Source organism: Protopterus annectens, chromosome 8.part1 (assembly GCF_019279795.1).
Source record: "Protopterus annectens isolate FY-2018-M chromosome 8.part1, PAN1.0, whole genome shotgun sequence".
NCBI lineage: Eukaryota > Metazoa > Chordata > Ceratodontiformes > Protopteridae > Protopterus > Protopterus annectens.
In genome coordinates this window covers 468,566,856-468,589,355 of record NC_056742.1, presented here as the reverse complement: position 1 = coordinate 468,589,355, position 22,500 = coordinate 468,566,856, and the positions used below count along the sequence as shown (strand labels likewise).

General features: G+C 40.5%; 1 protein-coding gene across 1 annotated transcript in view; it reads left to right on the top strand.

Annotated features, from left to right (window-relative positions):
- The window catches only part of FTO (FTO alpha-ketoglutarate dependent dioxygenase), a 1,656,404-nt gene that overhangs the window by 1,619,429 nt on the left and 14,475 nt on the right, over positions 1-22,500 (top strand). Inside the window, exon 8 of the mRNA XM_044081617.1 lies at positions 2,389-2,513. Coding sequence (XP_043937552.1) covers positions 2,389-2,513 — 125 coding nt within the window. The remainder of the gene's footprint in view (positions 1-2,388; positions 2,514-22,500) is intronic.

Sequence of the window (22,500 nt, the reverse complement as noted above, 5' to 3'; positions counted from 1 at the left end):
TACTAGCTATGCCTCCTTTTGCCCAGGCTGTAATGTAGTTATTACTGCCACCAGCCAACTCCTTATCAGCTACTTTAAGGTCCTTAACAAAGGGTGTCCAATCTTACTGTGTAATATTAATATTAATACATATGGTAGTTTGACTAAGAGGAAGGCTATTCTGAGTGTCCCACACGGTGCTACCACATAAATATGCAGGTACTCTCAAAATTTAAATATCTCTAGACAGATCATCCACATTTAGTAATAAATAATAAAAGAACAAGAAAATACTTAGTATATATTCACACTGACATCAGAGTTCAAAACCACAGGAAATATTTAAAACAACATTGCAGGACAGTCTCAAATAAATAAAGAAAAACATCTAAGCTAAGCTTTACAATATTCCTGACTGAATCTAAGAAAATTACTATATCTTAGTTAACTTACTTTATTGGAGCAAGGCAGATGTATGGTGAATGGGTCTTCTTGTTGCCAGGTCCAAGACAGAATACAGAATGCCCCTCTCAGAGAGTTATCAAATTAATATCCCAAATATTACTGCTGGGATAGTTTGCAGAATGACATAATTTCTTGTCATCTGACTCTATTCCAGGTGAACCCCCCCTCCCCGCTGGAAGCTGGCAGTATTTAGCATCTACCTGTGAAAATACATAGACCTCAGATCTTTGGCAGATGCTGGAATTCATAAAGTAATTGCATTCCTTCATGGTTTCAGAGGTAGTAATTAGTTCACTCCAAAGGCAGTACAGAAGGCTTCTCAGCACACTGTCTGTAGCTGCAATGAAAACTGAAAGATACAATCTTTTGTTGTGTAGCCATAAAGTAATTTAATTTCAGTTGTTTTTCTGAAGTTAACCTCCTGTATTCCAGTTTACGTTCTTAAAATCTACACATTTAAACAGTTACAATAGTGCATATACATTTCTGTTCTATTCCAGTGGGGCACATTGTGTTTACATTTCAAACAACACTTTGCTAAAACCTTTTCAACACACACTTCTGTACCAGCAGTTTGATATACACATGACATACAGTTGTAATAAATTTGTAACACAAACATCTTATATAAATCATGTTGATGTTCACAAATGACATATATTTTTTTACAAAATTCCAGATAGCTGTGCTGGCACTTTGTCACAGTGTTATATTTTTATCTATATTGTATTAATACTTCATATAGTGGTTCTTTGTTAGGCTTAGGTTGCACATTAAGAGAAACCATGTTCCTGCCCATTTGTTTAAAATTTTAATGTGTTAACCAGGTTATTTTACTTGACATAATTCCATCTTTTCACTGTTGCCCTGGCAGTACTGCCTGGTTAAGTGACTTGATTGGAGTCGCACATTTTGCAGGTGAAAACTGAGTGACTTAAACCCTGGACCACAAGGTACAGGTCATTGTCTTAAGCCTCTGCGGTAAACACTGATATTAGTATCTAGTAAAGTGAACAGAAATTAATAAGTAAATATTTAATAGTTTGTAAACAGGTTTCTGTCACTGTGTTGTGAATGTGATTTTGCCTAATGCAGCCTCTGTTACTGCGTGGTGTGTACTGCAGTTTTTGAAAATTTGTTCCAGTTACCAAGCTTTGTATAAAACTGCTGCTAGAAAGAACCCCATGTTATGTACATGTAAAATCTTAGATCCTAAGCCCCCCTCCAACTGCCTTACATATTTAGGAACTTTTTCTTGATTCATTTATATATCTGATTGCAACTCAAAACCTCTACCATTGTCTTCCACAAGATAAAAAGTAACTACTCACAAAAGATGTGTGCCTTTGCTGTGAACTAGACAGCATCGCTTTCTTGAAGCATTTCTACACATTATGCATATTGTAGTTATCTTAAATTTTCACATTTATAAATTCTTCTCAGTTCTAACTTTGTATGTAGCCTTGATGAATTTGATTCTTGATGTAGCAGCTGTAAGTTAGGGAAAAAATGTTTAATCTGTGTCATAAATGGTTGACCATAGATTACAGCAAAATGCTCATTATATTATATGAAACAACAGCTGGAACAATATGTGGTGTAGAAAAAAACTAAGAATGCCTGAATGCAAGTATAATTGTAGGAGAGATAATAGTTTCAGGTTTTATTTTCAGTCGCTGAATGCTGCGTAAAAGATGAATAGAGAAGCACAGCAGTGTGGAATGTGTTACTGAAGGCATCTGCGCTCTAAGGGTCGCCTTGTGTGCTCCTTACATTGATTAAATACCATATATATGTTGCCCGTTTTTAACCATCATTTACCATATTGATTTTGTCAATCGCAGAACAGTAATATAGAAGTCATTGATTTGCTGTCCTTATTTTCTTATGGGCTTTTTATTAATTTTACGCTGCATTGCCTGTGTCTTGCTTATAATTTTTTAGACAAACTTGGCACTCTGTGAAATCAAAAATGAGGAATTGCCAACAGAAAGAAAGCAGGAAGTCATAAACTGCCTACTGCCATTTCTCACTCAGAGACAGGAGCTGCGCAAAGTCTGGATGGCAAGGTAGTTGCTTTTTAAATTAATTACATTGTCTGCAATTACATGAATTATTTTATGGGACTAGCTTTGATGCTACAGCTCACACACCCTTTAATAGACAGTAAATGTGGGGCAGGCTGTCATAGTCAGTGGTGGTGTCAGAATGGTAATAGACTTGTAAAAGTTATAGCAGTGTGCAGTACAGAAGCTTAATTATAACACTTAACTGGAAAAGCATTTTATTATTCTGGTATGGTGGAAATGCTTCGTAGCTCAGTGTATTGTATATAATTGTGTAAAATGCTATTTTAGATTGCTTCTAAAATAGTTTCTGTTATTGCCATCATTTAGTTGCCCTATGTCATTATTGGTGCTGTCCATGGTAGATTATGTTAAGAGTATAATATACACTGATTATGAAACATGAACCTCCCTCCCTCCTGATTTATTGATTATGTTAAGTTGTGCATGCTCGTTAGCCATAACACACAATCCTTGTATGTTACTATTTTAACTTTAACTGAAAAGGATTTTGCTTGGGATTAGCAATGTATTCTTTTGGTGTTTAGGCAGCAAATCCTAGGTTTTCCAGTGCAGCGACTTTCCCTTTGCTGTCTCAGTATTTCTGAGAGGGTATCACATTTTCATCCATGTTGTCAGTGAATGTCTCTTAATCACTATTCTCACTTCACTATCCTGTGGCATATAGACATGTCTTTACAAAAGTAAAGCTGCATCATTTAGAATTTTACAAAGGAACTTTCAGTAATTTTTGCAGGTTACAGGTAACTGAATATAAAGCTGTGTTATCTTCAGCCGAAAGTGGCACTTAATATCCTTATTAAAATGAACTTTAAAAACTTCACACACACTTATGTGTATACTTTACTCATTTTAGTGATTGTATATTCTTCTGCTTACCTTTTTATGAAGAGAATATTATTCGAAGTGAGGCAGTTTCTCATCTCATTAGCTCCTTTTGAAACATGTTCTGGGCAGTGGTTTCTGTCCTTGGGTAACTTGGTGATCATGATAATCCTGGCAATCAGTTGTGTTTCTCACCAGCAGGTGGCAGCACCAGATGTGGCCAAAGAGCAACAGAAGATATTTGAAGTCAGTGGTGTCCTACTTTCAAGACATCCTCTAGGTAGTTTTCTGTACTGCATTGTGAAGATAGGTAAAGGCTGCCAGCCTAGCCAGATCGAATTTTGTAGATAATTCTGTCATTTGTAAATATTAATGTAAGCCACAGGCTTGTTCTCTTAAATGTGAAAAGACTGCATTGGATATTGAACTGCAAAAATGTAACAACAGTGGACTCTGCTGTAAGAAAGCTAAGTTAAGCATTTTATGACTGTCTTTGATGTCAAAATTCAGAGCTGATATGTCTAGAGGGAGGTATCCTGCCTATTGTTTTAAGACCAGAGTTAATGGCTAGAATTTGCATGTGTAGATGTCCTTTATTGCTCTGGTTTCTGACCAGGTGTAAATAATGTAAATGTAGTTTCTGTTAGCCTGGGAATACCAGAAAAGTGTGAAGAATGATGTCATGTAAAGCAGCTCTGTGTTATCAATTTAAAGAGAGAGAATCAGAAAGCTCAGAGCATTTTGTCTTTATGTAAGTTTATTTTAGAACTGTGTTTTCTCTTAGAAATAGCTAGGAATTAGGAGGATTAGACTAAGTGTTTTTCTGTGTTGATGTTAGAACTTTTCTACTGTATTATTTTAAGTATTTCTCTGTGATCTCTGAACTCTTGGCTAACACTGTGTAGTAAGAAATATTGTCTTGTGTTTTTATTATTTAGTATTAAATATTTTTAAACTTTTTAACTGTGCTGTTTTATGTAGAGTTAATTTAAGCTCTAGAGTACATTGCAGGTATATAGTGATACTGTACCAAGTCACTCTAATAAGCCTTGACTGTTCAGTCACACTTACCATTTGGATAATAACATTGCACAGTAATAACTGGACACCCTTTCTGAAGGGCTTTTGAGTAGCTGATATTAGTGGGTGGTGGCAGCTGGTACTAACTTTTAGACTGGGCAGAAAAGGGGCACAGCTGGAGAACCTCTGCCAGTCTTCCTCTGGAGTATCTGTGTAGTTGTATATAACTCTTATCTCAAAGTGTATGTGTGTCAGCTACTTGGGCAGGGACACAAAGCACTGGTTGGACAGAGAGGGTGCTGGAGGTTTTAGCTTGCCCACTAGGCTGAGATCTGGATCCTTTAGCTGTGCCAGTGAGGAGTCTGATTGGGGACCTGGGAGGAAAAGGAGAAACCAGCCCCAGACTGACTGTGATCACTTTGTGCTCTTAAGGGAAATTGTACCGTACTGTGTGTGTATTTATTATCCTTTCCCTATATGGACGCACCTCACTAGTGTTGGTGGTGAGGATTGAGGCTCCTTGATTGCTGGGTCAGTGCAAGGGCGTCACATGTTAATTGTTTGGCAGTTGTGGGATATCCACACCACATATTAATTGGTTGGCAAATACTAACTGGCTTGTAGTGGTGTGGGTAGAGTGAATTCCTGTGTTTTGTACTCTAAATCAGCCACACAATGAATTCTCAGAGTTCAGATCACAATTATTTTATTTCTTTTGTTAGCTTAGTTAGTCATGGAGAGCAGGCAGCATGTCAGCAGAGGAGTACGGAAAGCTGACAAGGAGCCAGCTGGCTGAGATAGACCAGGCTAGGGGACTGGTGCATGGAAACCTGACTAAGGAAGACATAATTGCAGCTTTGGTCACAGCTGCATCAAAAAACAGCAACCAGGAGGATGATCAAACTGGCAGTGGAGATGTACCACCCTCAGAGAATGGACAGCTCAACCTTTCTGCAGAGGACTTAAAAGTCTTTCTGGAGATAAAGAGACTTGAGTTGGATGCTAGCCATTTGGAAATAGAAGCAGCTGAGAGACTTGAGATGTCTGCAGGCTGAGGAGAATGAGAAACTGCTATGCATGGAAGCTGAGGAAAAGTAGAGGCAGAGGCAGCATGAGAAGGAAATGCTGACTCTTCGCCAGAGTCATGGAGGTAATGGGGAAGGGAGTAACTGGACCCCAGAAGCACAAAAGGTCAGTAAATTTCTTCCGCAGTTTAAAGAGGGGGATAATTTTGATAGTTTCATTCATATGTTTGAGAGGGTATGTAAACAGTATGATGTTGACCATAGGCTCTGGGTACATTTCCTGACCCCCTTACTCCATGGTAAAGCTGTAACTGTATTGTCTAAACTTGCTGATTGTGAATATTTTGATTATACTGCTGTTAAGAATAACTTCTTAGAATGTTTTAAGCTAACACCTGAAATGTATAAGAAAAAGGTTCATGAGCATAGCCGCATGGCAGATGAAAGTGTGTGTGAATATGTTGCTGAACTGAGCACTTATTTTCATAGCTGGGTGAGTGGATGTCAGGTCACCACGTTTGAAGGTCTGGCAGACCTTTTGGTGAGGGAACAAGCCTTTAGCACTTTGCATGAGGATATGAGGATCTGGTTAGCTGATAGACAATGTGCTACTTCAGATGAATTGGGGAAGAAGGCAGACCTATACGCATCCCTGCACAGGAAGGGGACCCCCAGTACTGCTCATGGGTTTAAAGGAACCCATGGTGGGCAGCATAGACTGCCCCTACAGAATTTGCCAGTAGCAGGGGAAGCCACTAGTATAGGTACACGCCCAGGACCTAGGGTTAAATGTTTTGAATGCAACCAGTGGGGCCATGTGGCATACAGATGTCCATGGAGGCAAGGTGGGGAACAAAAGTTGAGAGAGACAGTAAGTGGGAAAGACAAAATGCCAATAGTAGGTTGTCTTGAGACAACAGGGGTACCAAACTACCATCCTGCAGATGTCCTGATAGGGAAGCATTTGGATGAGGCAGTACCATGTGTTTATGCAGTTACATGCAGTCAGGCTAGGAGACAAGCATGTGGGTCTGGTAGCCTGGGGAGACCCAAACAGACTACATACTTGCAGCCAGGACTGGTGAGGTGGTTAATTCAGCGAGGGAGCTACTCTGTAGCAGTGAGACTGAAGGTGAGCCACAGCTGCTTGTGGGTACTGATGATGTTCTTCGTGTTTCACTGTTGCAGTCATCACATTTGGGTTATCCCTGCCAGGGTAGCACTCGGCCAGCCCGAATATTAGAGGCTTAGTATTTTTGCGTCAGTTGCTGTCGCTTCAGGACTGATGTCAGGTCGTCAGTAGTATGAAGTAAGGCAGCCGATGCCATTACATCAGTCTTTCTTGCCATGGAGCCCGAAGGAAAAGCAGTTTGCACGAGTGCCAGTCGGCCGCTACCTGAGTTTCGTCTACCGATTTGAATCTGAAGTCTTCTAAAGCTAAATACCCCGTTGGGGATCCTTTTTTCTTGCACTAACCGATTTCAGAAAAAATTAACAATTGTCTCGCCTGTGGAAAGCAAATATCACACCAAGACTTTCATTCTTACTGCGTCACTTGTATAGGCCCAGACCACGACGTCCCCTGCTGTCGCTTCTGTGCTTTGTTCAACGCCAGAACTATCCATTGTCAGGCCTTTATTGTATCTAGATATTTTCGCTTACAATCCTCAAACTCCAATATGGCTTAGGTAAGCCATCCAGCAGCAGGTCTTCTGAAAAAACGTAAAGATAAAGACAGAGACAGACCACACAGGTCCAAACCTACCAATGATGCTTCCGTTAAGCTAGTTGTCAGTTCTCTGGTCCTCAGTGAGGCACTTTTGCAGCCCCTGATGCCCGCTTCTGTGGATTCGCAGGCCGCTACCAAGACCCTTTCAGAGTCCAGTATGCCGCAAAACTCTTCTTCAACTAAGGATCCTGTGGCCGTCTCTACCCTGGATGGGTCTGGAGCTGCTGAGCAGGCACCGGCTTCCGAGGAAGTGCTGCGCGCTACTGACTCTCAACACAAACCATCTTCTTTCGCAACTACCATTCTTTCGAAAACGACAGAGTTTCTTAGGCCCAGGGTACGAACCATACCCAGGAAACCGATGACCCAATCTCAGGCACCTGCTTCCTTGCCTCAGTCTCAAATGGTTAAAATGGTGAAAGACCTTATCATGCTGATCTGGGGAAGCCAAGCTACCCTCTCCAAAAAGAAAAGAGATCTGTCCCTTGTAGTTTTGTCTGAACAAGAGTCAGATGACTCTGATGCATCTGAATATGAAGACATGCAACCCCTCTCTACTTATGAGGATTCTGATGCAGAGGATTCCATCCCTTCCACATCTCCTCCAGAGGATTTTTCCTTTGGGGAAACACTTCATACCTTAAGAGAGCATTTACAATGGGAGAGTCAGGACTACCCTCAGTCTAAAAAGAGACTCAGGGAATTTTTATATCTTCCACAGCATATACCCTTGGCCATCCCCCCAGTCCTGAATGTTGTGGAGGATATTTTCCTGGAATCCAGCTTGACTCCTGACACCCTCCCTCTTAGACCCAGAAAACCAGACAGGTACTATAGAGAGTCCCTGACTCACACAAATTTTTTTTTAAAAATCCTACTGCTGACCCTGAGGTAATTTCTCAAGGGCCTAAAGAGATTAAAGCAACCTCTGCTAAGAATCCCACCCCCTCAGATAGGGATTCCTGAACACTAGACAAATGGGGTAAAAAAGTGTACACCTCAGCTGCTCTTGCTATCAGGGCACTAAATTGTCAGTTCCATATGCTAAAATTTCAGCAACATACCCTGGAACTCTTCAAACAAAAAATGTCTTCCTTTCCTGCTTGTGCAGAATCTAAAGAGTTACAAGTGTTAATGCATTCTGCAAGTCAAGTAACTAAACACACTTTGCACTGTGGTTTTGATGCCCTAGAATCTTCTTGCAGGGCAACAGTCACTGGATCTGTCATTAGAAGGCATGCATGGCTTAAGGAACAGCCCTTGCCAGGCCATGTCAAATCTAGATTGTTGGATGCCCCCTTGCACAAAGACAGCTTATTTGACACTAAGGCAGAAGAGGTCTTAAAAAGATGGAAGAAAAAGCAAAATCTATGCAGACAGTTAAGGATTTCTTACAGGTCCAGCCACCTAGGTTCAGCAGGCATTGTCCCACCAAGCACTGGTCCTTTCCTGCTCCCATTAAGCCAGTCCAGCCCAGACCCCGGGGAACCAGACCCCCTAGACAGAAGCCACAGGGAATGCAGAGATCTAAGCAGTGGACTACCTCCACTTCAAAACCAGGGAGTTCTAAGCCACCCCCTTATGGTAAGAATTCACAATGACTCACCTCCCCCTCCCTCTGCCCAGCTTCACTTACCCCTAGGAGGAAAACTCTCCTTTCACGTAAGCACCTGGGCCACCATTACCAACGACCACTGGGTTCTCAACATAGTGCCCCAGGGATACAGATTTTCTTTCCACACCCTTCCTACCCCAAAAGGGTTCCCAGATATATCTCCAAACCAGTGAGCAAAGGCACAAAAGCAAGTCCTTTTCCTACTCTCTATGAGGGCAATAGAGCACGTTCCTGCAGAACAGAGAGACCAAGGTTTCTACTCCAGACCTTTTCTGGTACCCATAAAAGATGGCACCTGGCACCCCATCCTCAAACTATACATTCTAAACACCTTCCTGGTGATCCCAAAATTCAAAATGCTCATCCTCCAGCAGCTGCTACCCATGCTCTCCAAGGATGCTTGGCTAGCCACCCTAGATCTAAAAGAGGCCTACCTCCATATTCCTGTCAGGGAATCATGCAGGAAATATCTACGTTTCAGGGCAGGATCTCTGCACTTTCAGATTTCTGTGCTTTGCTTTGGCTTATCTGCTCCTCCCAGAGTTTTTACAAAATGTCTGGCTCCAGCCATTGCCTTTTGCAGACAAAGGAATATCCAGATTTACCTATACTTTGACGACTGTCTAAGTCAGGCAGACAGCCAGGAAAAGCTGCTCAAGCACCTGGCCTTTATAAAGTCCCTACTAATCTCCCCAGGGTATACAATCAACAAAAAGAAATCCAAACAGGTGCCCACGCAAAGGATTATATTCCTGGGAGCAAGCACGGACACAGCATCCTAGATGGCATTCCTTACACCAGAAAAGCAACATTTCCTGGTCGCCTAGTCTCTCAAGTAGCCACCAGACCCCAGCTATCTGCAAGGAAGATCCTGCAAGCTCTGGAGTTCATGGCATCTTGCATACTACTCATTCTATATGCCAGACTGCATACGAGGAAACTTCAGTGGTACCTAAAAAGCCTTTGGTGTCAACACTCTCAAGACCTGGAGACTCTTATACCTATAATTCCTTGCCTCAGAAAAGATTTTCTTTGGTGGGCAACAGCATGCTCTCACAACAAGGGACTACCTTTCTCACCACCCCCACTGCCCATACCCTCACCACAGGCACATCAGACTATGCCTGGGGTGCACACCTGGACAGCAGGTGCATACAGGGCCAATGGAGCCCACAGCAAATCCCTCTGCACATCAACCAAAAAGAGATGATGGCTGTCCATCATGCCTTGATAGCTTTCAAGCCCCTTCTTTCCACAAGGGCTCTTCTGATCAAAATAGACAACACCACTGTAATGTGGTATATCAACAAGTAGGGAGGGACTCAGTCCTTCCCTCTATGCAGGCTGGCCATGACCCTTTGGCACACAGCCTCTGCCATGCAACTCCACCTGCTAGCACAATTCCTACCAGGTTCTCTTAACTCTCTGGCAGACCAATTAAGCAGAAATCTTCTGGACCCGCATGAGTGTCATCAACAGAAGAACCTTCACTGTAATAACTCAGAAATGGGGCACACTGAAGGTCGACCTCTTTGCCTCCCCACACCAACCATCAGCTCAGCAAATTCTGCACCAGGGAGCATCACTGCATGGCTTGGAAAGTGGATGTCGTGTCCTTCTCCTGGGTCAATCTATCAGTCTATGCCTTTCCTCCACTACCTCTCATCCTCAGGGTACTGCTCAAAATAAAGGAGGAAAACCCATGAGCAATTCTTATAGCTCCAGACTGGCCTCACCAGCACTGGTACCCCTTGCTGCGCAGCCTGTCCCCACTGCCACCATGGCATCTTCCTCAGATTCCAAACCACTTGACCCAGAGGGAAGAGGAATTGATGCATCCCTAATTGCAGACACTCAATTTGGCAGCTTGGCTTATTCCCTAACCCCTGATCAATCTGCCAATCTCAGTAAACAGGTTCTAGGTGTTATACGTGAGGCCAGACTCCCTAGCACTAGAAAGTCTTATGCTGACAAATGGAAAAGGTTCTGCACCTGGATTCAGGCTAAGGGAGCCAATACGCCACAGCCCTCCCTCCCTTTCATCATTACTTAGCTGACCTACTACACAGTGGTCTCTCTTTTTCCTCTATTAAAATTCATGCCTCTGCTATCTCTGCTCATTTTTCCACTGAGCAGCCCCTTTTCTCACACCCCTTGATCAAACAGTCCCTAAGAGGGGCTAGCAACTTGAGGCCACCCAGAAGAGCACCAGCCCCAGCTGGGGACCTTAACTTTGTGTTGTAAAAGCTCACCCTGCCCCCCCTCCCCCCTTCGACCCAGCTTCTTCTGCAGAGCTAAAATTTATCTCCTGGAAGACAGCTTTCCTTCTGGCCATCACTTAAGCCAGAAGACTGTCCGAGCTGCAAGCACTCATGGCTGTGAAACCCTTCATCATCTTCCATGCTGACAGGGTATCCCTCAGGACTAACCCATCCTTCATGCCCAAGGTGGTGTCTAGTGTGGCTCTCAGCCAATTTATTCATTTGCCCACCCTTTTCCCGAATCCCCAGACCAAGGGGGAAAGGATCCTGCACTCTCTAGAGGTGCACAGACAGTTCAGATTTTATCTAGACAGGAATAAATCCTCCAGAGAGTCTGATCAATTGCTGGTTAGCTTTGCTACAGAGGCAGAAGGCAAAGCCATCTCCAAACAAACCATTTCCAAATGGATAGCACATTGCATCCATTTCTGCTACAAACAGCATGGAAAGCCTCCCCCAAGGGGGTCAGGACTCACTCCACCAGAGCAGCATCCACCTCTGCAGCTTTCCTCAGAGGAGTCCCCACCAGGGACATCCTGGAGGCTGCCACCTGGACATCTGTTCACACTTTTAACCAAACATTACCACCTGCCTCTCTTCTTCAAATCCAGGGCAGGGTTTGCCTCTGCAGTCTTGCAGGGCATCCTAACCAGCCCCTAGTTTCCTTGACTGCCTCCACCCATTTCCTCAGCTTTCGGAATCTACCCAAATGTGATGACTGCAACAGTGAAACACGAAGAACATAGTACAGTTGTGTACACTTACCATAAATGTAGATGTTCGAGTGTATTCACTGTTGCAGTCCTGGTTTCCCTCCCTCCATCAACCTTATTTCTTCTCTTTCCTTACAAGAAACATATTGGTATTTACTTTCTACTGGTGGGGTTCTTCCACCAGAACCTGGCTCCTACTTGGGAGCTCCTGACAGATTAGGGCAAGAAAAATTGATGTAATGGCGTCAGCTACCTTACTTTATACTACTGACGACCTTGCGTCAGTCCTGAAGCGACAGCAACCATCACAGAAATACTAAGCCTCTGGAATTTGGGCCGGCCGAGGGCTACCCTGGCAGGGATGACCCACATGTGATGACTGCAACAGTGAATACACTGGAACATCTGCATTTATGGCAAGTGTACACAACTGTACTTTTTTGTTAGCCTGGGAACACTAGAGAAGTGTGAAGAATAATGCCATGTGAAGCAGCTCTGTGTCATCAATTTAAAGAGAGTGAATCAGAGAGCTCAGAGCATTTTGTCTTGAGAACATCCAAAATCACCAGCACTGCTTTGCTCTTTATATAAGTTTATTTTAGAACTGTGTTTTCTCTTAGAAATAGTTGGGAAATAGGAAGATTAGACTAAGTATTTTTCTGTGTTGATGTTAGAACTTTTCTACTGTATTATTTTGAGTATTTCTCTGTGATCTCTGAACTCTTGGCTAGCACTATGTAGTAAGAAGTATTGTCTTGTGTTTTTATTATTTATTATTAAATATTTTTAAACCTTTCAACTGTGGCTGTTTTATGTAGAGTTAATTTATGCTCTAGAGTACATTGCATGTATTATAGTGATACTGTACCAAGTCACTCTAATGAGCCTTGACTGTTCAGTCACACTTACCATTGGGATAATAATATTGCACAGTAATAATTGGACACCCTTTCTGAAGGGCCTTTGAGTAGCTGATATTAGTGGGTGGTGGCAGCTGGTACTACCTTTTAGACTGGGCAGAAAAGGGGCGCAACTGGAGAACCTGTGCCAGCCTTTATTAGGAGTGTCTGTGTGGTTGTATATAGTGTTTATCTAAAAAGTGTGTCTGTGTGTGTCAGTTACTTGGGCAGGGACATGAAGCACTGGTTGGACAGAGAGGGTTATGGAGGTTTTAGCTTGCCCACTCGGCTGAAATCTGGATCCTATAGCTGTACCAGCGGGGAGTCTTATTGGGGATCTGGAGAGAAAGGGAGAAACCAGTCCCAGACTGACTGTGATCTCTGTGTGCTCTTAAGGGAAATTGTACTTTACTGTGTGTGCATTTATTATCCTTTCCATATATGGACGCCTCTCACTGGTGTTAGTGGTGAGGATTGAGGCTCCTTGATTGCTGGGCCAGTGCACGGACGTCACATGCATTAATGGAATAAATTTTAAATACATGTGCAGCAAAACGGGTACCATAAGACCTCAATGAGGTTGTTAGGGGCAGTGGGAATTTGAATGTGTAACACTCTCTCTTTATTTATTTATTTATTTTTGTTTGGAGGAAGACAATTTGGTAAAGATCACTGATGGAGGCAACAAGCGGTAATAAAGGGCACAACAAGCGGTAATAAAGGGCACATGCAGATTATCTGTTACTGGGTATGTGCATGTTAGTGAGCGCTCACAGACTGTTTTCAAATCATTATGCACATGGAATGGAGGAGGGTGTAAAGGTAGGCCAAAGCGGAAAACCCCTCCACCACCATCTTTAAAATTCCTGAGAGCTAGAGTACATTTCTTCACATTTTTTTTAGGTTAAGCAGGGCCACATGATCATGGCAGTTGGTAAAAAAATTATGTACGTGGGCGTGTGTGTTTGTGTGTTTGTGTGTGTGTGTGTGTGTGTGTGTAAGGAGGAAGTACACAAAAAATGTGAAAGACAGAAATACCTGGGACTGTTTTTTTTATAAATCTAGCAAATACCATAAATGATTAGTTTTGCATAAGTAGGGCATTTGAAGGTTCCACATTACATACATTTGGCAGTAAAGATTGTTTGCAGTGTGTATACTGTTGGGGAACAAATGCTGTTGTTGGTCACCATGTCTATTGTTTTGCCAGCTGGTCACTGGTTTAATTTCTTTTTTTTTTCTACTGTTTTTCTGTCATTTTCATTTCAAGCTTGCCACTGTATGGTCTCCTACTAACTTGTGGAGCACATTTTTTTCACATCTGGCAATTATTTTGATGGTTCTTCTCATGTAGCTTTGTGCTACTTTAATGGTCTGGGCTGGCACTACATTTTATCTGGGATAATGTCCTTTTACTTGAAGGTTACCAAAATCCTTTAATTGTCTCATTTAGGACATACAAAGAGCATTCACGGTAGTTTTATGACTTCACTGATTGTTGTCTATGAACCGTTTTGGTTACATTGTTTTGCAGTATGTTTTTTAACAGCAGTCATACAGAGGTATGACCTCCAGAACTGTACAGAATATTGGTACTAGGTCTCCCGACTGGATTTGTTCCCTCTTTTGTTTGGTCTGTTATTTCCTTTCAAGACTAACATGTAAGCATCCCATTAACTTTCTGGAATGTTTGACTTTTGTAGTGACTTTCAACTAATCTGTAACTAAGATCACATGGCCCTCTTGCACTCTGTTATGGTGAAATTTATTTGTCATGTTCTTTACAATATGCAAAGTATTTTTTAAATGTATTTTTTTTACAAACATACAGTCATAGTTTTTGATGGTAGATAAGAACTGCTTTACTTCAACCAGCCTTCTTTTCTCAGGTATTTATGCATTTACTTATTTGCGTTTGCACTGTTTATTAACTGGCCAGTGGCCAGCACATTGCAACAAAGACTTGAGCATAAAATGAGAAACGCAGAAGTATTGGCTAAGTAACAAAAAATTTGAATCTACAATATAAACATTGTAAGATTAGTCTGTATGCTGTTTAGAGAGTTTTCTCAAGTCTATACAGTAAATTACAAAGTATACATTTTGTAATTACCAGCCATCAATAAAAGGCAGTGACAGTGAAATAGTGAGACACATGAAAGTGCGAAAGATAGGAAGAAAGCAGAAGGTAAAAGTAAGTTTTGAAATGAGCAGTGATTGGAGACATTTGACGCACAAAGTTGTGGTGAAACAGAAGGCAGAGACTGTTAAATGAGAAGGGAAAATATTAGGTATGAAATGTACATTAGTAGGTTGTAAGGTGCCTACCCTTTGCATAAATGGTATCCTTCATTAGAGATGGTGTTTTTATGAGAAGGAAAATCTTGTCCTGGTGAAGACATTATGTGAGTGATCATAGATGACAGCCTTAGAGTGCCTCATTCACCTCCCTTTTAAAAATGGATTCCATTGTCCACTCTATTTAATTTTCTGTTCCTTGACTACCCATCGTCAAGGCAGGTATTGTCTGGGAACCCTCCTGTCTGTGTACTGCCTGTGTGTCATTGTAATGAAGTATGCCAGATGAGTTTATTTGCCTCCTGTTGCAGAAAGCTTGTGTGTTTTTTTGAATCCACCAGTCTGTTTCCTGATGCCCCCCCTGCCATTTCCAAATAAACATCTGCAGTACATTTTTGAAGTACAGCTCACACTGGAAGTCATCTACTTCATTGAAGGCTTTCTTCCCAGATAATATTTATGGGGTATACATTTTAGTGTTTATAGGTAGTTAGTAGACATGCTTTCCAAGAGAGTGTTGAAGTCTAGCCATATTTTCCATTTGGCTGCTCAAAGTCATATAGCTGGCAATTGGAGACTGTGGGAATCAAACCCTAGACTATAGGGAACAGCTGAATGACAGTTCATAGCCTAATCCTCTGTGCGAGACTAAAGCCCCATGCAGAATTAAACATAAATTTGCACTACTTACATGCAGTGGTCATAATACATACGTGCAGACATAAGATTCATTAATTGGTATGTTTACAGTGGAGCATTCCAAGTGGAATATATATGAATGTAGGCATACAGTGGTTTGTAATAGTATACTAGCAATTTAGTGAAATATGCAAATCAGGTAGTACGGTGCAAATTTGGAGTCTCTTACAGAACAGAGCTTTATGTTATTCATTCTGATTTGCTTACAAATCACTGTGCATGCTGTACATTACAGTGAAATGGGGGAAGTAACAGAAAGCAGGCAGTACTTTATCCATGGTTTGTCATGCACTAGTATGTGTAGGGTTGCATCCGTAATAATCAGATTACATCTGTTTATGTATTAACCTTATAATACTATATGCACGCTGCATACGTAGTGAGGATTATTTTTGATATTTTATTTACTTGATGAACATACCAGTGTGGGGTTTACAGGCAGATTTATTAACGTAGCTTCAATATATCAGCAGCATAGTCGGTGTAGTTTTTGCACAAGTAATTTGTAGAAGTTGTAATACGTTTGAAATAGTATATCTAGAAAAGATCACCATTATAATAATCCCTTTTTTTTATTTATCACCCATTTTATCCAGTTTACATACAGTGAATATACAAAGTGTACAGTGTACAGTGTACACATTAAAATTCTGGGTTTTTGTGATATGAAAAATGAGACCACAATAAATAATTTCAAAACTTTTCCCAACTTGAATGTGACCTATAACCTGTACAATTCAACTGAAAAACAAACAAATCTGTTAGGGGAAAAATATAAAATGTACAATAAGCTGGTTTCATAAGTGTGCACACCATTAAACTAATACTTTGTTGAAGCACCCTTTTATTTAATTACAGCATTCAGTCTTCTTGGTTAGGAGTCTGTCAGCATGGCACACCTTGACTTGGCAATATTTGCCCACTCTTCCTTGCAAAAGCGCTCCAAATCTGTCAGATTGCGAGGACATCTCTTGTGCACAGCCCTCTTCAGGTCACCCAACAGATTTTCTATTGGATTTAGGTCTGGGCTCTGGCTGGGCCATTCCAAAACTTTAATTTTCTTCTGGCGAAGCCATTCTTTTGTTGATTTGGATGTATGCTTGGGGTCAATGTCGTGTTGAAAGGTGAAATTCCTCTTCATCTTCATCTTTCTTGCAGATGCCTGAAGGTTTTGGGCCAAAAGTGACTAGTATTTGGAACTGTTCATAATTCCCTCCACCTTGACAAAAGCCCCAGTTCCAGCTGAAAGAAAGCAACCCCAAAGCATGATACTGCCACCACCATGCTTCACCGTGGGGATGGTGTTCTTTTGGTGATACGAAGTGTTGTTTTTGCTCCAAATGTACCTTTTGAAGTTGTGGCCAAAAAGTTCAACCTTGGTCGTATCAGACTATAACACATTTTCCCCCATGCTTTTGGGAGACGCCATGTATTGTTTTGCAAATTTTAGCCAGGCCTGGATGTTTTTCTGTGTAAGAAAACTAAACAAATGGTGCCCAAAGTGCTCAAATTAAACCAGATAACCAAAAAGAGCACAACATTGCGGGTCCACAGAAAAGGTTTATTGACACAAAAACCACAGGTTAACTTTCATCAAATAGTATGACTTCCTCAGAACAAGTAACTGTGGAAATATTAAAACTTAAATAACAACCAGTTTGAATTCATTGGTTAAAAGTTAACCAATATAATGCAATAAATATCCCATCTCATGAATATTAAAATACAAATGTTAAATAATTAATTGATTCAAAAAGAATTCCATCAACAAAAAATTTATAAAATATGAAAACACATAAATATTTATACACACATATATGTTTAGCTTAATGGGTGGATGAAAAATGTACATGTTTAAAAATCATACACTAAAGTTAAAAATATATGTTAAGATATAATATTTGTTCAATAATTAATAAAACACATGGGTTAAACTAATTCTGCCTTCTCTTTCAATATAGGCATTATGAAAAGGTATTCATTAATACCTGGTGGGTGGTCAGCAGCTAGTCTGAGTTGCCACATCAACTCTTTTTTATTTAGCATATTCTGCCAATCACCCCCCCCTCACGTCCACTATAACAAAATCAAGTATTCCAAACTTAAAACAATTGAAATTCTTACACAAAGTACTGTGTTTGTATAATGCGTTGGTATTTTTTTCATTCTTAAAGTCGTAGAGGTGCTCATATATCCTGTTCTTCAGCATCCTCTCCGTCTTTCCAATATAAAAAGACGGACAGGTGCTGCATTTGGCAATATATACTAATTTGCTGGAACAACAGTTGCCATTATTTAAAAAAATGTGACTTCTGTTTTGATTGTCTATAGTCATATCAGTTTCCAGCAATATATAAGAGCAGTAATGGCATCTACCACAAGGCTTACTACCACATAAATTCCCCTGCTCTCTATTTGAAATTCTAGTGGTTTCTACCAAGGATTTAATAGTACTACCTACTTTAGTGGAGAAAATGGGTTTATCACCAAGAATATGGATTATTTCAGGGTTGGTTTTAAAAATATTCCAATTTTTTTACCAAAGTTCCTTTCACCTGGGAATATAAAGGACTAAACTGTACTACACATGCTTGTTGAAAATAGGTGGTACTCTGGATTTTCTCTTTCTTAACTGTGTTGTCAAAATTATCTTCACTGGCACCCAATAAGGGTTTATAAATGGTTCCCCATTTACTAACAACCTCTTCAAGTATTGGATCAATAAGCTGGCCCGGATAACCTCTCTCGAGAAACATAGTCCTTAAGTTCTTGAACTCTACTATCACATCATTCTTCATGGTAGTCATTCTGGCTATTCTAACAGCCTGGCCCTTTACAATAGTTCTTTTTTGATGAATAGGGTGATGGCTAGTATAATGTAAATATGCATTGCAAAAGGTATTTTTTCGGTAGATTTTGGAGTGGAAACTATTTTGCTTTTTAAAAATCTGAACATCAAGGAAATTAATTTCCTGCTGATGACACTGAAAAGTGAACTTCAAATAACTTGTAGTCTGATTTATATATTCCACAAATTGTGGAATTTCCTCTGCACTTCCCTTCCACACAATAAAGATATCATCCAAAAATCTACCGTAGTATACAATGCACGAAAGAAATTTTGTATTTTGTTGGAAAATATATTTTTGTTCCCATCCCAAAAGAACCAGGTTGATATATAAGGGGACACAGGCAGCACCCATAGCAACCCCTTTGAGTTGTTTAAAATATTCACCCCCAAAGAATATATAGTTATTCTCCAAAATCAAGCTCATTAATTCACATAAAAGTAACACTTCATCAGATTTTAAAGAGGAATAAGAAAAGAGAACTTCCTCAAAAAGGCTTAACCCTTCTAATTTTGGAATACAAGAAAAAAAGGTCTTGCACATCAATAGTGAGAAACCAACAACCAACTGACCACAAGTCATGCTTTATTTGACCTAAAAAGTCCCAAGGATCTTTTAATAAATGTGGAAATTTATTAATAATATGTTTCAGTTTTTTGTCCACATAGACCGTTAGGTTGTGGGTCTTAGAACCTGTGGCCGCGACTGTGGGTCTAAAGGGTGGCTTCTTGAGATTTTTATGTACCTTGGGAATTCCGAAAATCGTGGGAATTTTTGGAAATTTGTTTAATAAAAAATTATATTCTTCCTTAGAAATTCTCTGATCTAACAAGTATTCATATAAATAACTGTCCAACCTACGGTAAGAAATGTTAATTTCATTTTTAGAACATAGGGAATAACTATGAACTATCCTCTTCATCTTCATCTTTCTAGCAGATGCCTGAAGGTTTTGGGCCAAAAGTGACTAGTATTTGGAACTGTTCATAATTCCCTCCACCTTGACAAAAGCCCCAGTTCCAGCTGAAAGAAAGCAACCCCAAAGCATGATACTGCCACCACCATGCTTCACCGTGGGGATGGTGTTCTTTTGGTGATACGAAGTGTTGTTTTTGCTCCAAATGTACCTTTTGAAGTTGTGGCCAAAAAGTTCAACCTTGGACGTATCAGACTATAACACATTTTCCCCCATGCTTTTGGGAGACGTCATGTATTGTTTTGCAAATTTTAGCCAGGCCTGGATGTTTTTCTGTGTAAGAAAAGGTTTCCATCTTGCAACCCTACCCCATAGTCCAGACATATGGAGAATACGGGAGATTGTTATCACATATACTACACAACCAGTACTTGCCAGAAATTCCTGCAGCTCCTTCAGTGTTGCTGTAGGTGTCTTGGCAGCCTCCCTGATGAGTTTTCATCTTGTCTTTTCATCAATTTTGCAGGGACATCCAGTTCTTTGCAACATCACTGTTGTCCCATATTTTCTCCACTTTTAGATGACTGTCTTCACTGTGTTCCATGGTATATCCATCTCTGTGGAAATTTTTGTTGTATCCTTCACCTGACTGACACCTTTCAACAATGAGTTCCCTTTGATGCTTTGTAAGCTCTTTGTGAACCATGGCTTTTGTTGTAACAGGCAACTGAGTAACCTACTAGGACAGCTGAACTTTATTTTGGGTTAATCAGAGTCTCTCTAATTTTTGGCAGGTGTGTACCCATGAAGACGGAATGCTGTAATTAAATCAAAAGGTGCTTCAACAAAGTATTAGTTTAAGGGTGTGCACACTTATGCAACCAGCCTATTGTACGTTTTTTATTTTTTATATTTTTTTCCCTAACAGATTTGTTTTTCAATTGAATTGTACAGGTTATAGGTCACATTAAAGGTGGGAAAAGTTTTGCACTGATTTATTGTGGTCTCATTTTTTTATATCACAAAAACCTGGCATTTTAACAGGGATGAGTACACTTTTTATATCCACTGCATAGCTTGAGAGTTGTAGCTTGTCTTGGCAAACAACTGAGTATAGGTTGGAAACGATCCTGGATGCTATGCTGGTCCATCACAAGACATATGTACACTGACGTGTCCACTTCAGTAGTACCTGTTGGAATTCTGGATTATTACTAGTTAAGATGTAATGCATATCCTTGGGATGTGGGAGACCTAAGCAAAAAAACATACAGACAGAAGGAGAACAAGTAAACTATGAACGGAAGACATGAATTTGCTAGAAACTAAACCAGAAGACCAAGAACTGTGAGACAGCAACTTTAACCACTACATTATTGTGTTCCCCCTACTGTTAATGTATGAGGATAGGTGTCTGTTGTTATAAGGTTTTGTAAATAAAGTCTTAGAGAAATCCACTGAATCACCTGTTTATGGGTCAGATGACCAAGGGATTGACAAAAAGTGCTGCTTATGCATCTTATTGGTGTGCTCATAAGGTTGCACATGTTCTGCACGGCATTGCTGTGCTACAGGCACGTGCAGCTCCAGGTGTGCACTTGGCAGTGCATTGCATGCAGGAAGTTAATGAGTAGCAGTTATCAAATATTACTGATTGTGATAAGATAGCACATACCACTACCCCTGCATGTCTTTCCCATCATACAACTCCTCCCACACCCTTTCTGAAAATTACTGCCAAAGACAGATGTACCTGTAGTATTCAATCAGTGTATCTATATATATATATATATATATATATATATATATATATATATATATATATATAATCTTTTTTCTGGGTTATTCTCAGACTTTCTCAATCATTCCAAGAATCGTACACAGTGGGTCAGGGATCTGCATATACTCCCCATGTTGTACAGTGTTAGCATGATGTATAACAGTGCATATCTTACATCACATGGCATTTTCCTGGCCAGGGAATGTATGCTCATGAAAGCCATGTTTCTGCTTGCATCCATTACAGATCACTTGCATTTGAGGATTAATACTGAATCTTGCTTTTTCATATTAAATGCTGTTCCAAAACAGTTTTCTGTTTTAATACTTTTACCAAACAAATTGTTCCTGTGCACTGCACCAGTTCTAAGCACACAGTTTGTACTATATACTGTTTTTGAGCTTTCTTGGTGTGTTTTCTTAATTGTGAATTTTTCCATCAAGCATCATGCTGTCCCTGTACATAACTCACTCCCAAATCTTTTTCATAGTGATCACTGTTACAAAACTATGGATGTTTCTGTGATTATTGTTCCTCTTACAAAATTGAATTGACACTGTAAACAGTGTCTCAATTCAGAAGCTTTCTGCAGTCAGCAGTTGTTAGGCTTTTTTTATTTTTCTGTGTCAAGTTTTCAAAAGCTTTTCTTTATTGTCCTAATGTTTGGAATTGCATGTACTTCTTGCCATGTCACATGACAATCTTCTAGAATCCTGGTTCGTTAATGACATTTGCTTGGTTTGGATTATGATCCTAAAGTATTTTTTTTTTTGTAGAAACATCCCCATATTCATTGACTAAAAAAGCTATAATTTTGTAATTGTTTCCATAATTAACCTCATTATGAGCTGGGACCCCCTCTTGCATGCTGCATACTGCCTGTAAAATGAGGTTGTTATCAAGTTATAAGTGTCAGTGTTACCTGGCCATCCAAAGATGGAAGAGCATGGAGCTTGTAGCCTCAACTCTGTGAAGATGGTGCTCAGTGAAGGTTCCACTGGGGGATGGGAGTCCCTGATATGATCACAGGTAGCTGCTGGAGCAACATGAAAGGGTGAAAGAACTGGAGGCCAGACATTATTCATATCCTCCTCATATCCCACCTGTGTATGGGGGTACATAATAGTTCTACGTGTTAACATCTCCCACTTGGCTAGTGAGAGCATCACAAGAGTTTCAGCCCCAGCAGTCCCCTTAGGAAGTGTGTCCCAGGATGCAGCAGTGAAAGTGCTCCCAGATCATGCTTATAGCTGACCTACTCCATGGAGCAGTCATTTGACTTCCTCTTTGCTTGTTCAGTTCTCCCTCTTGGCAGCAAGGATTCTCTTTTCCAGACCCCC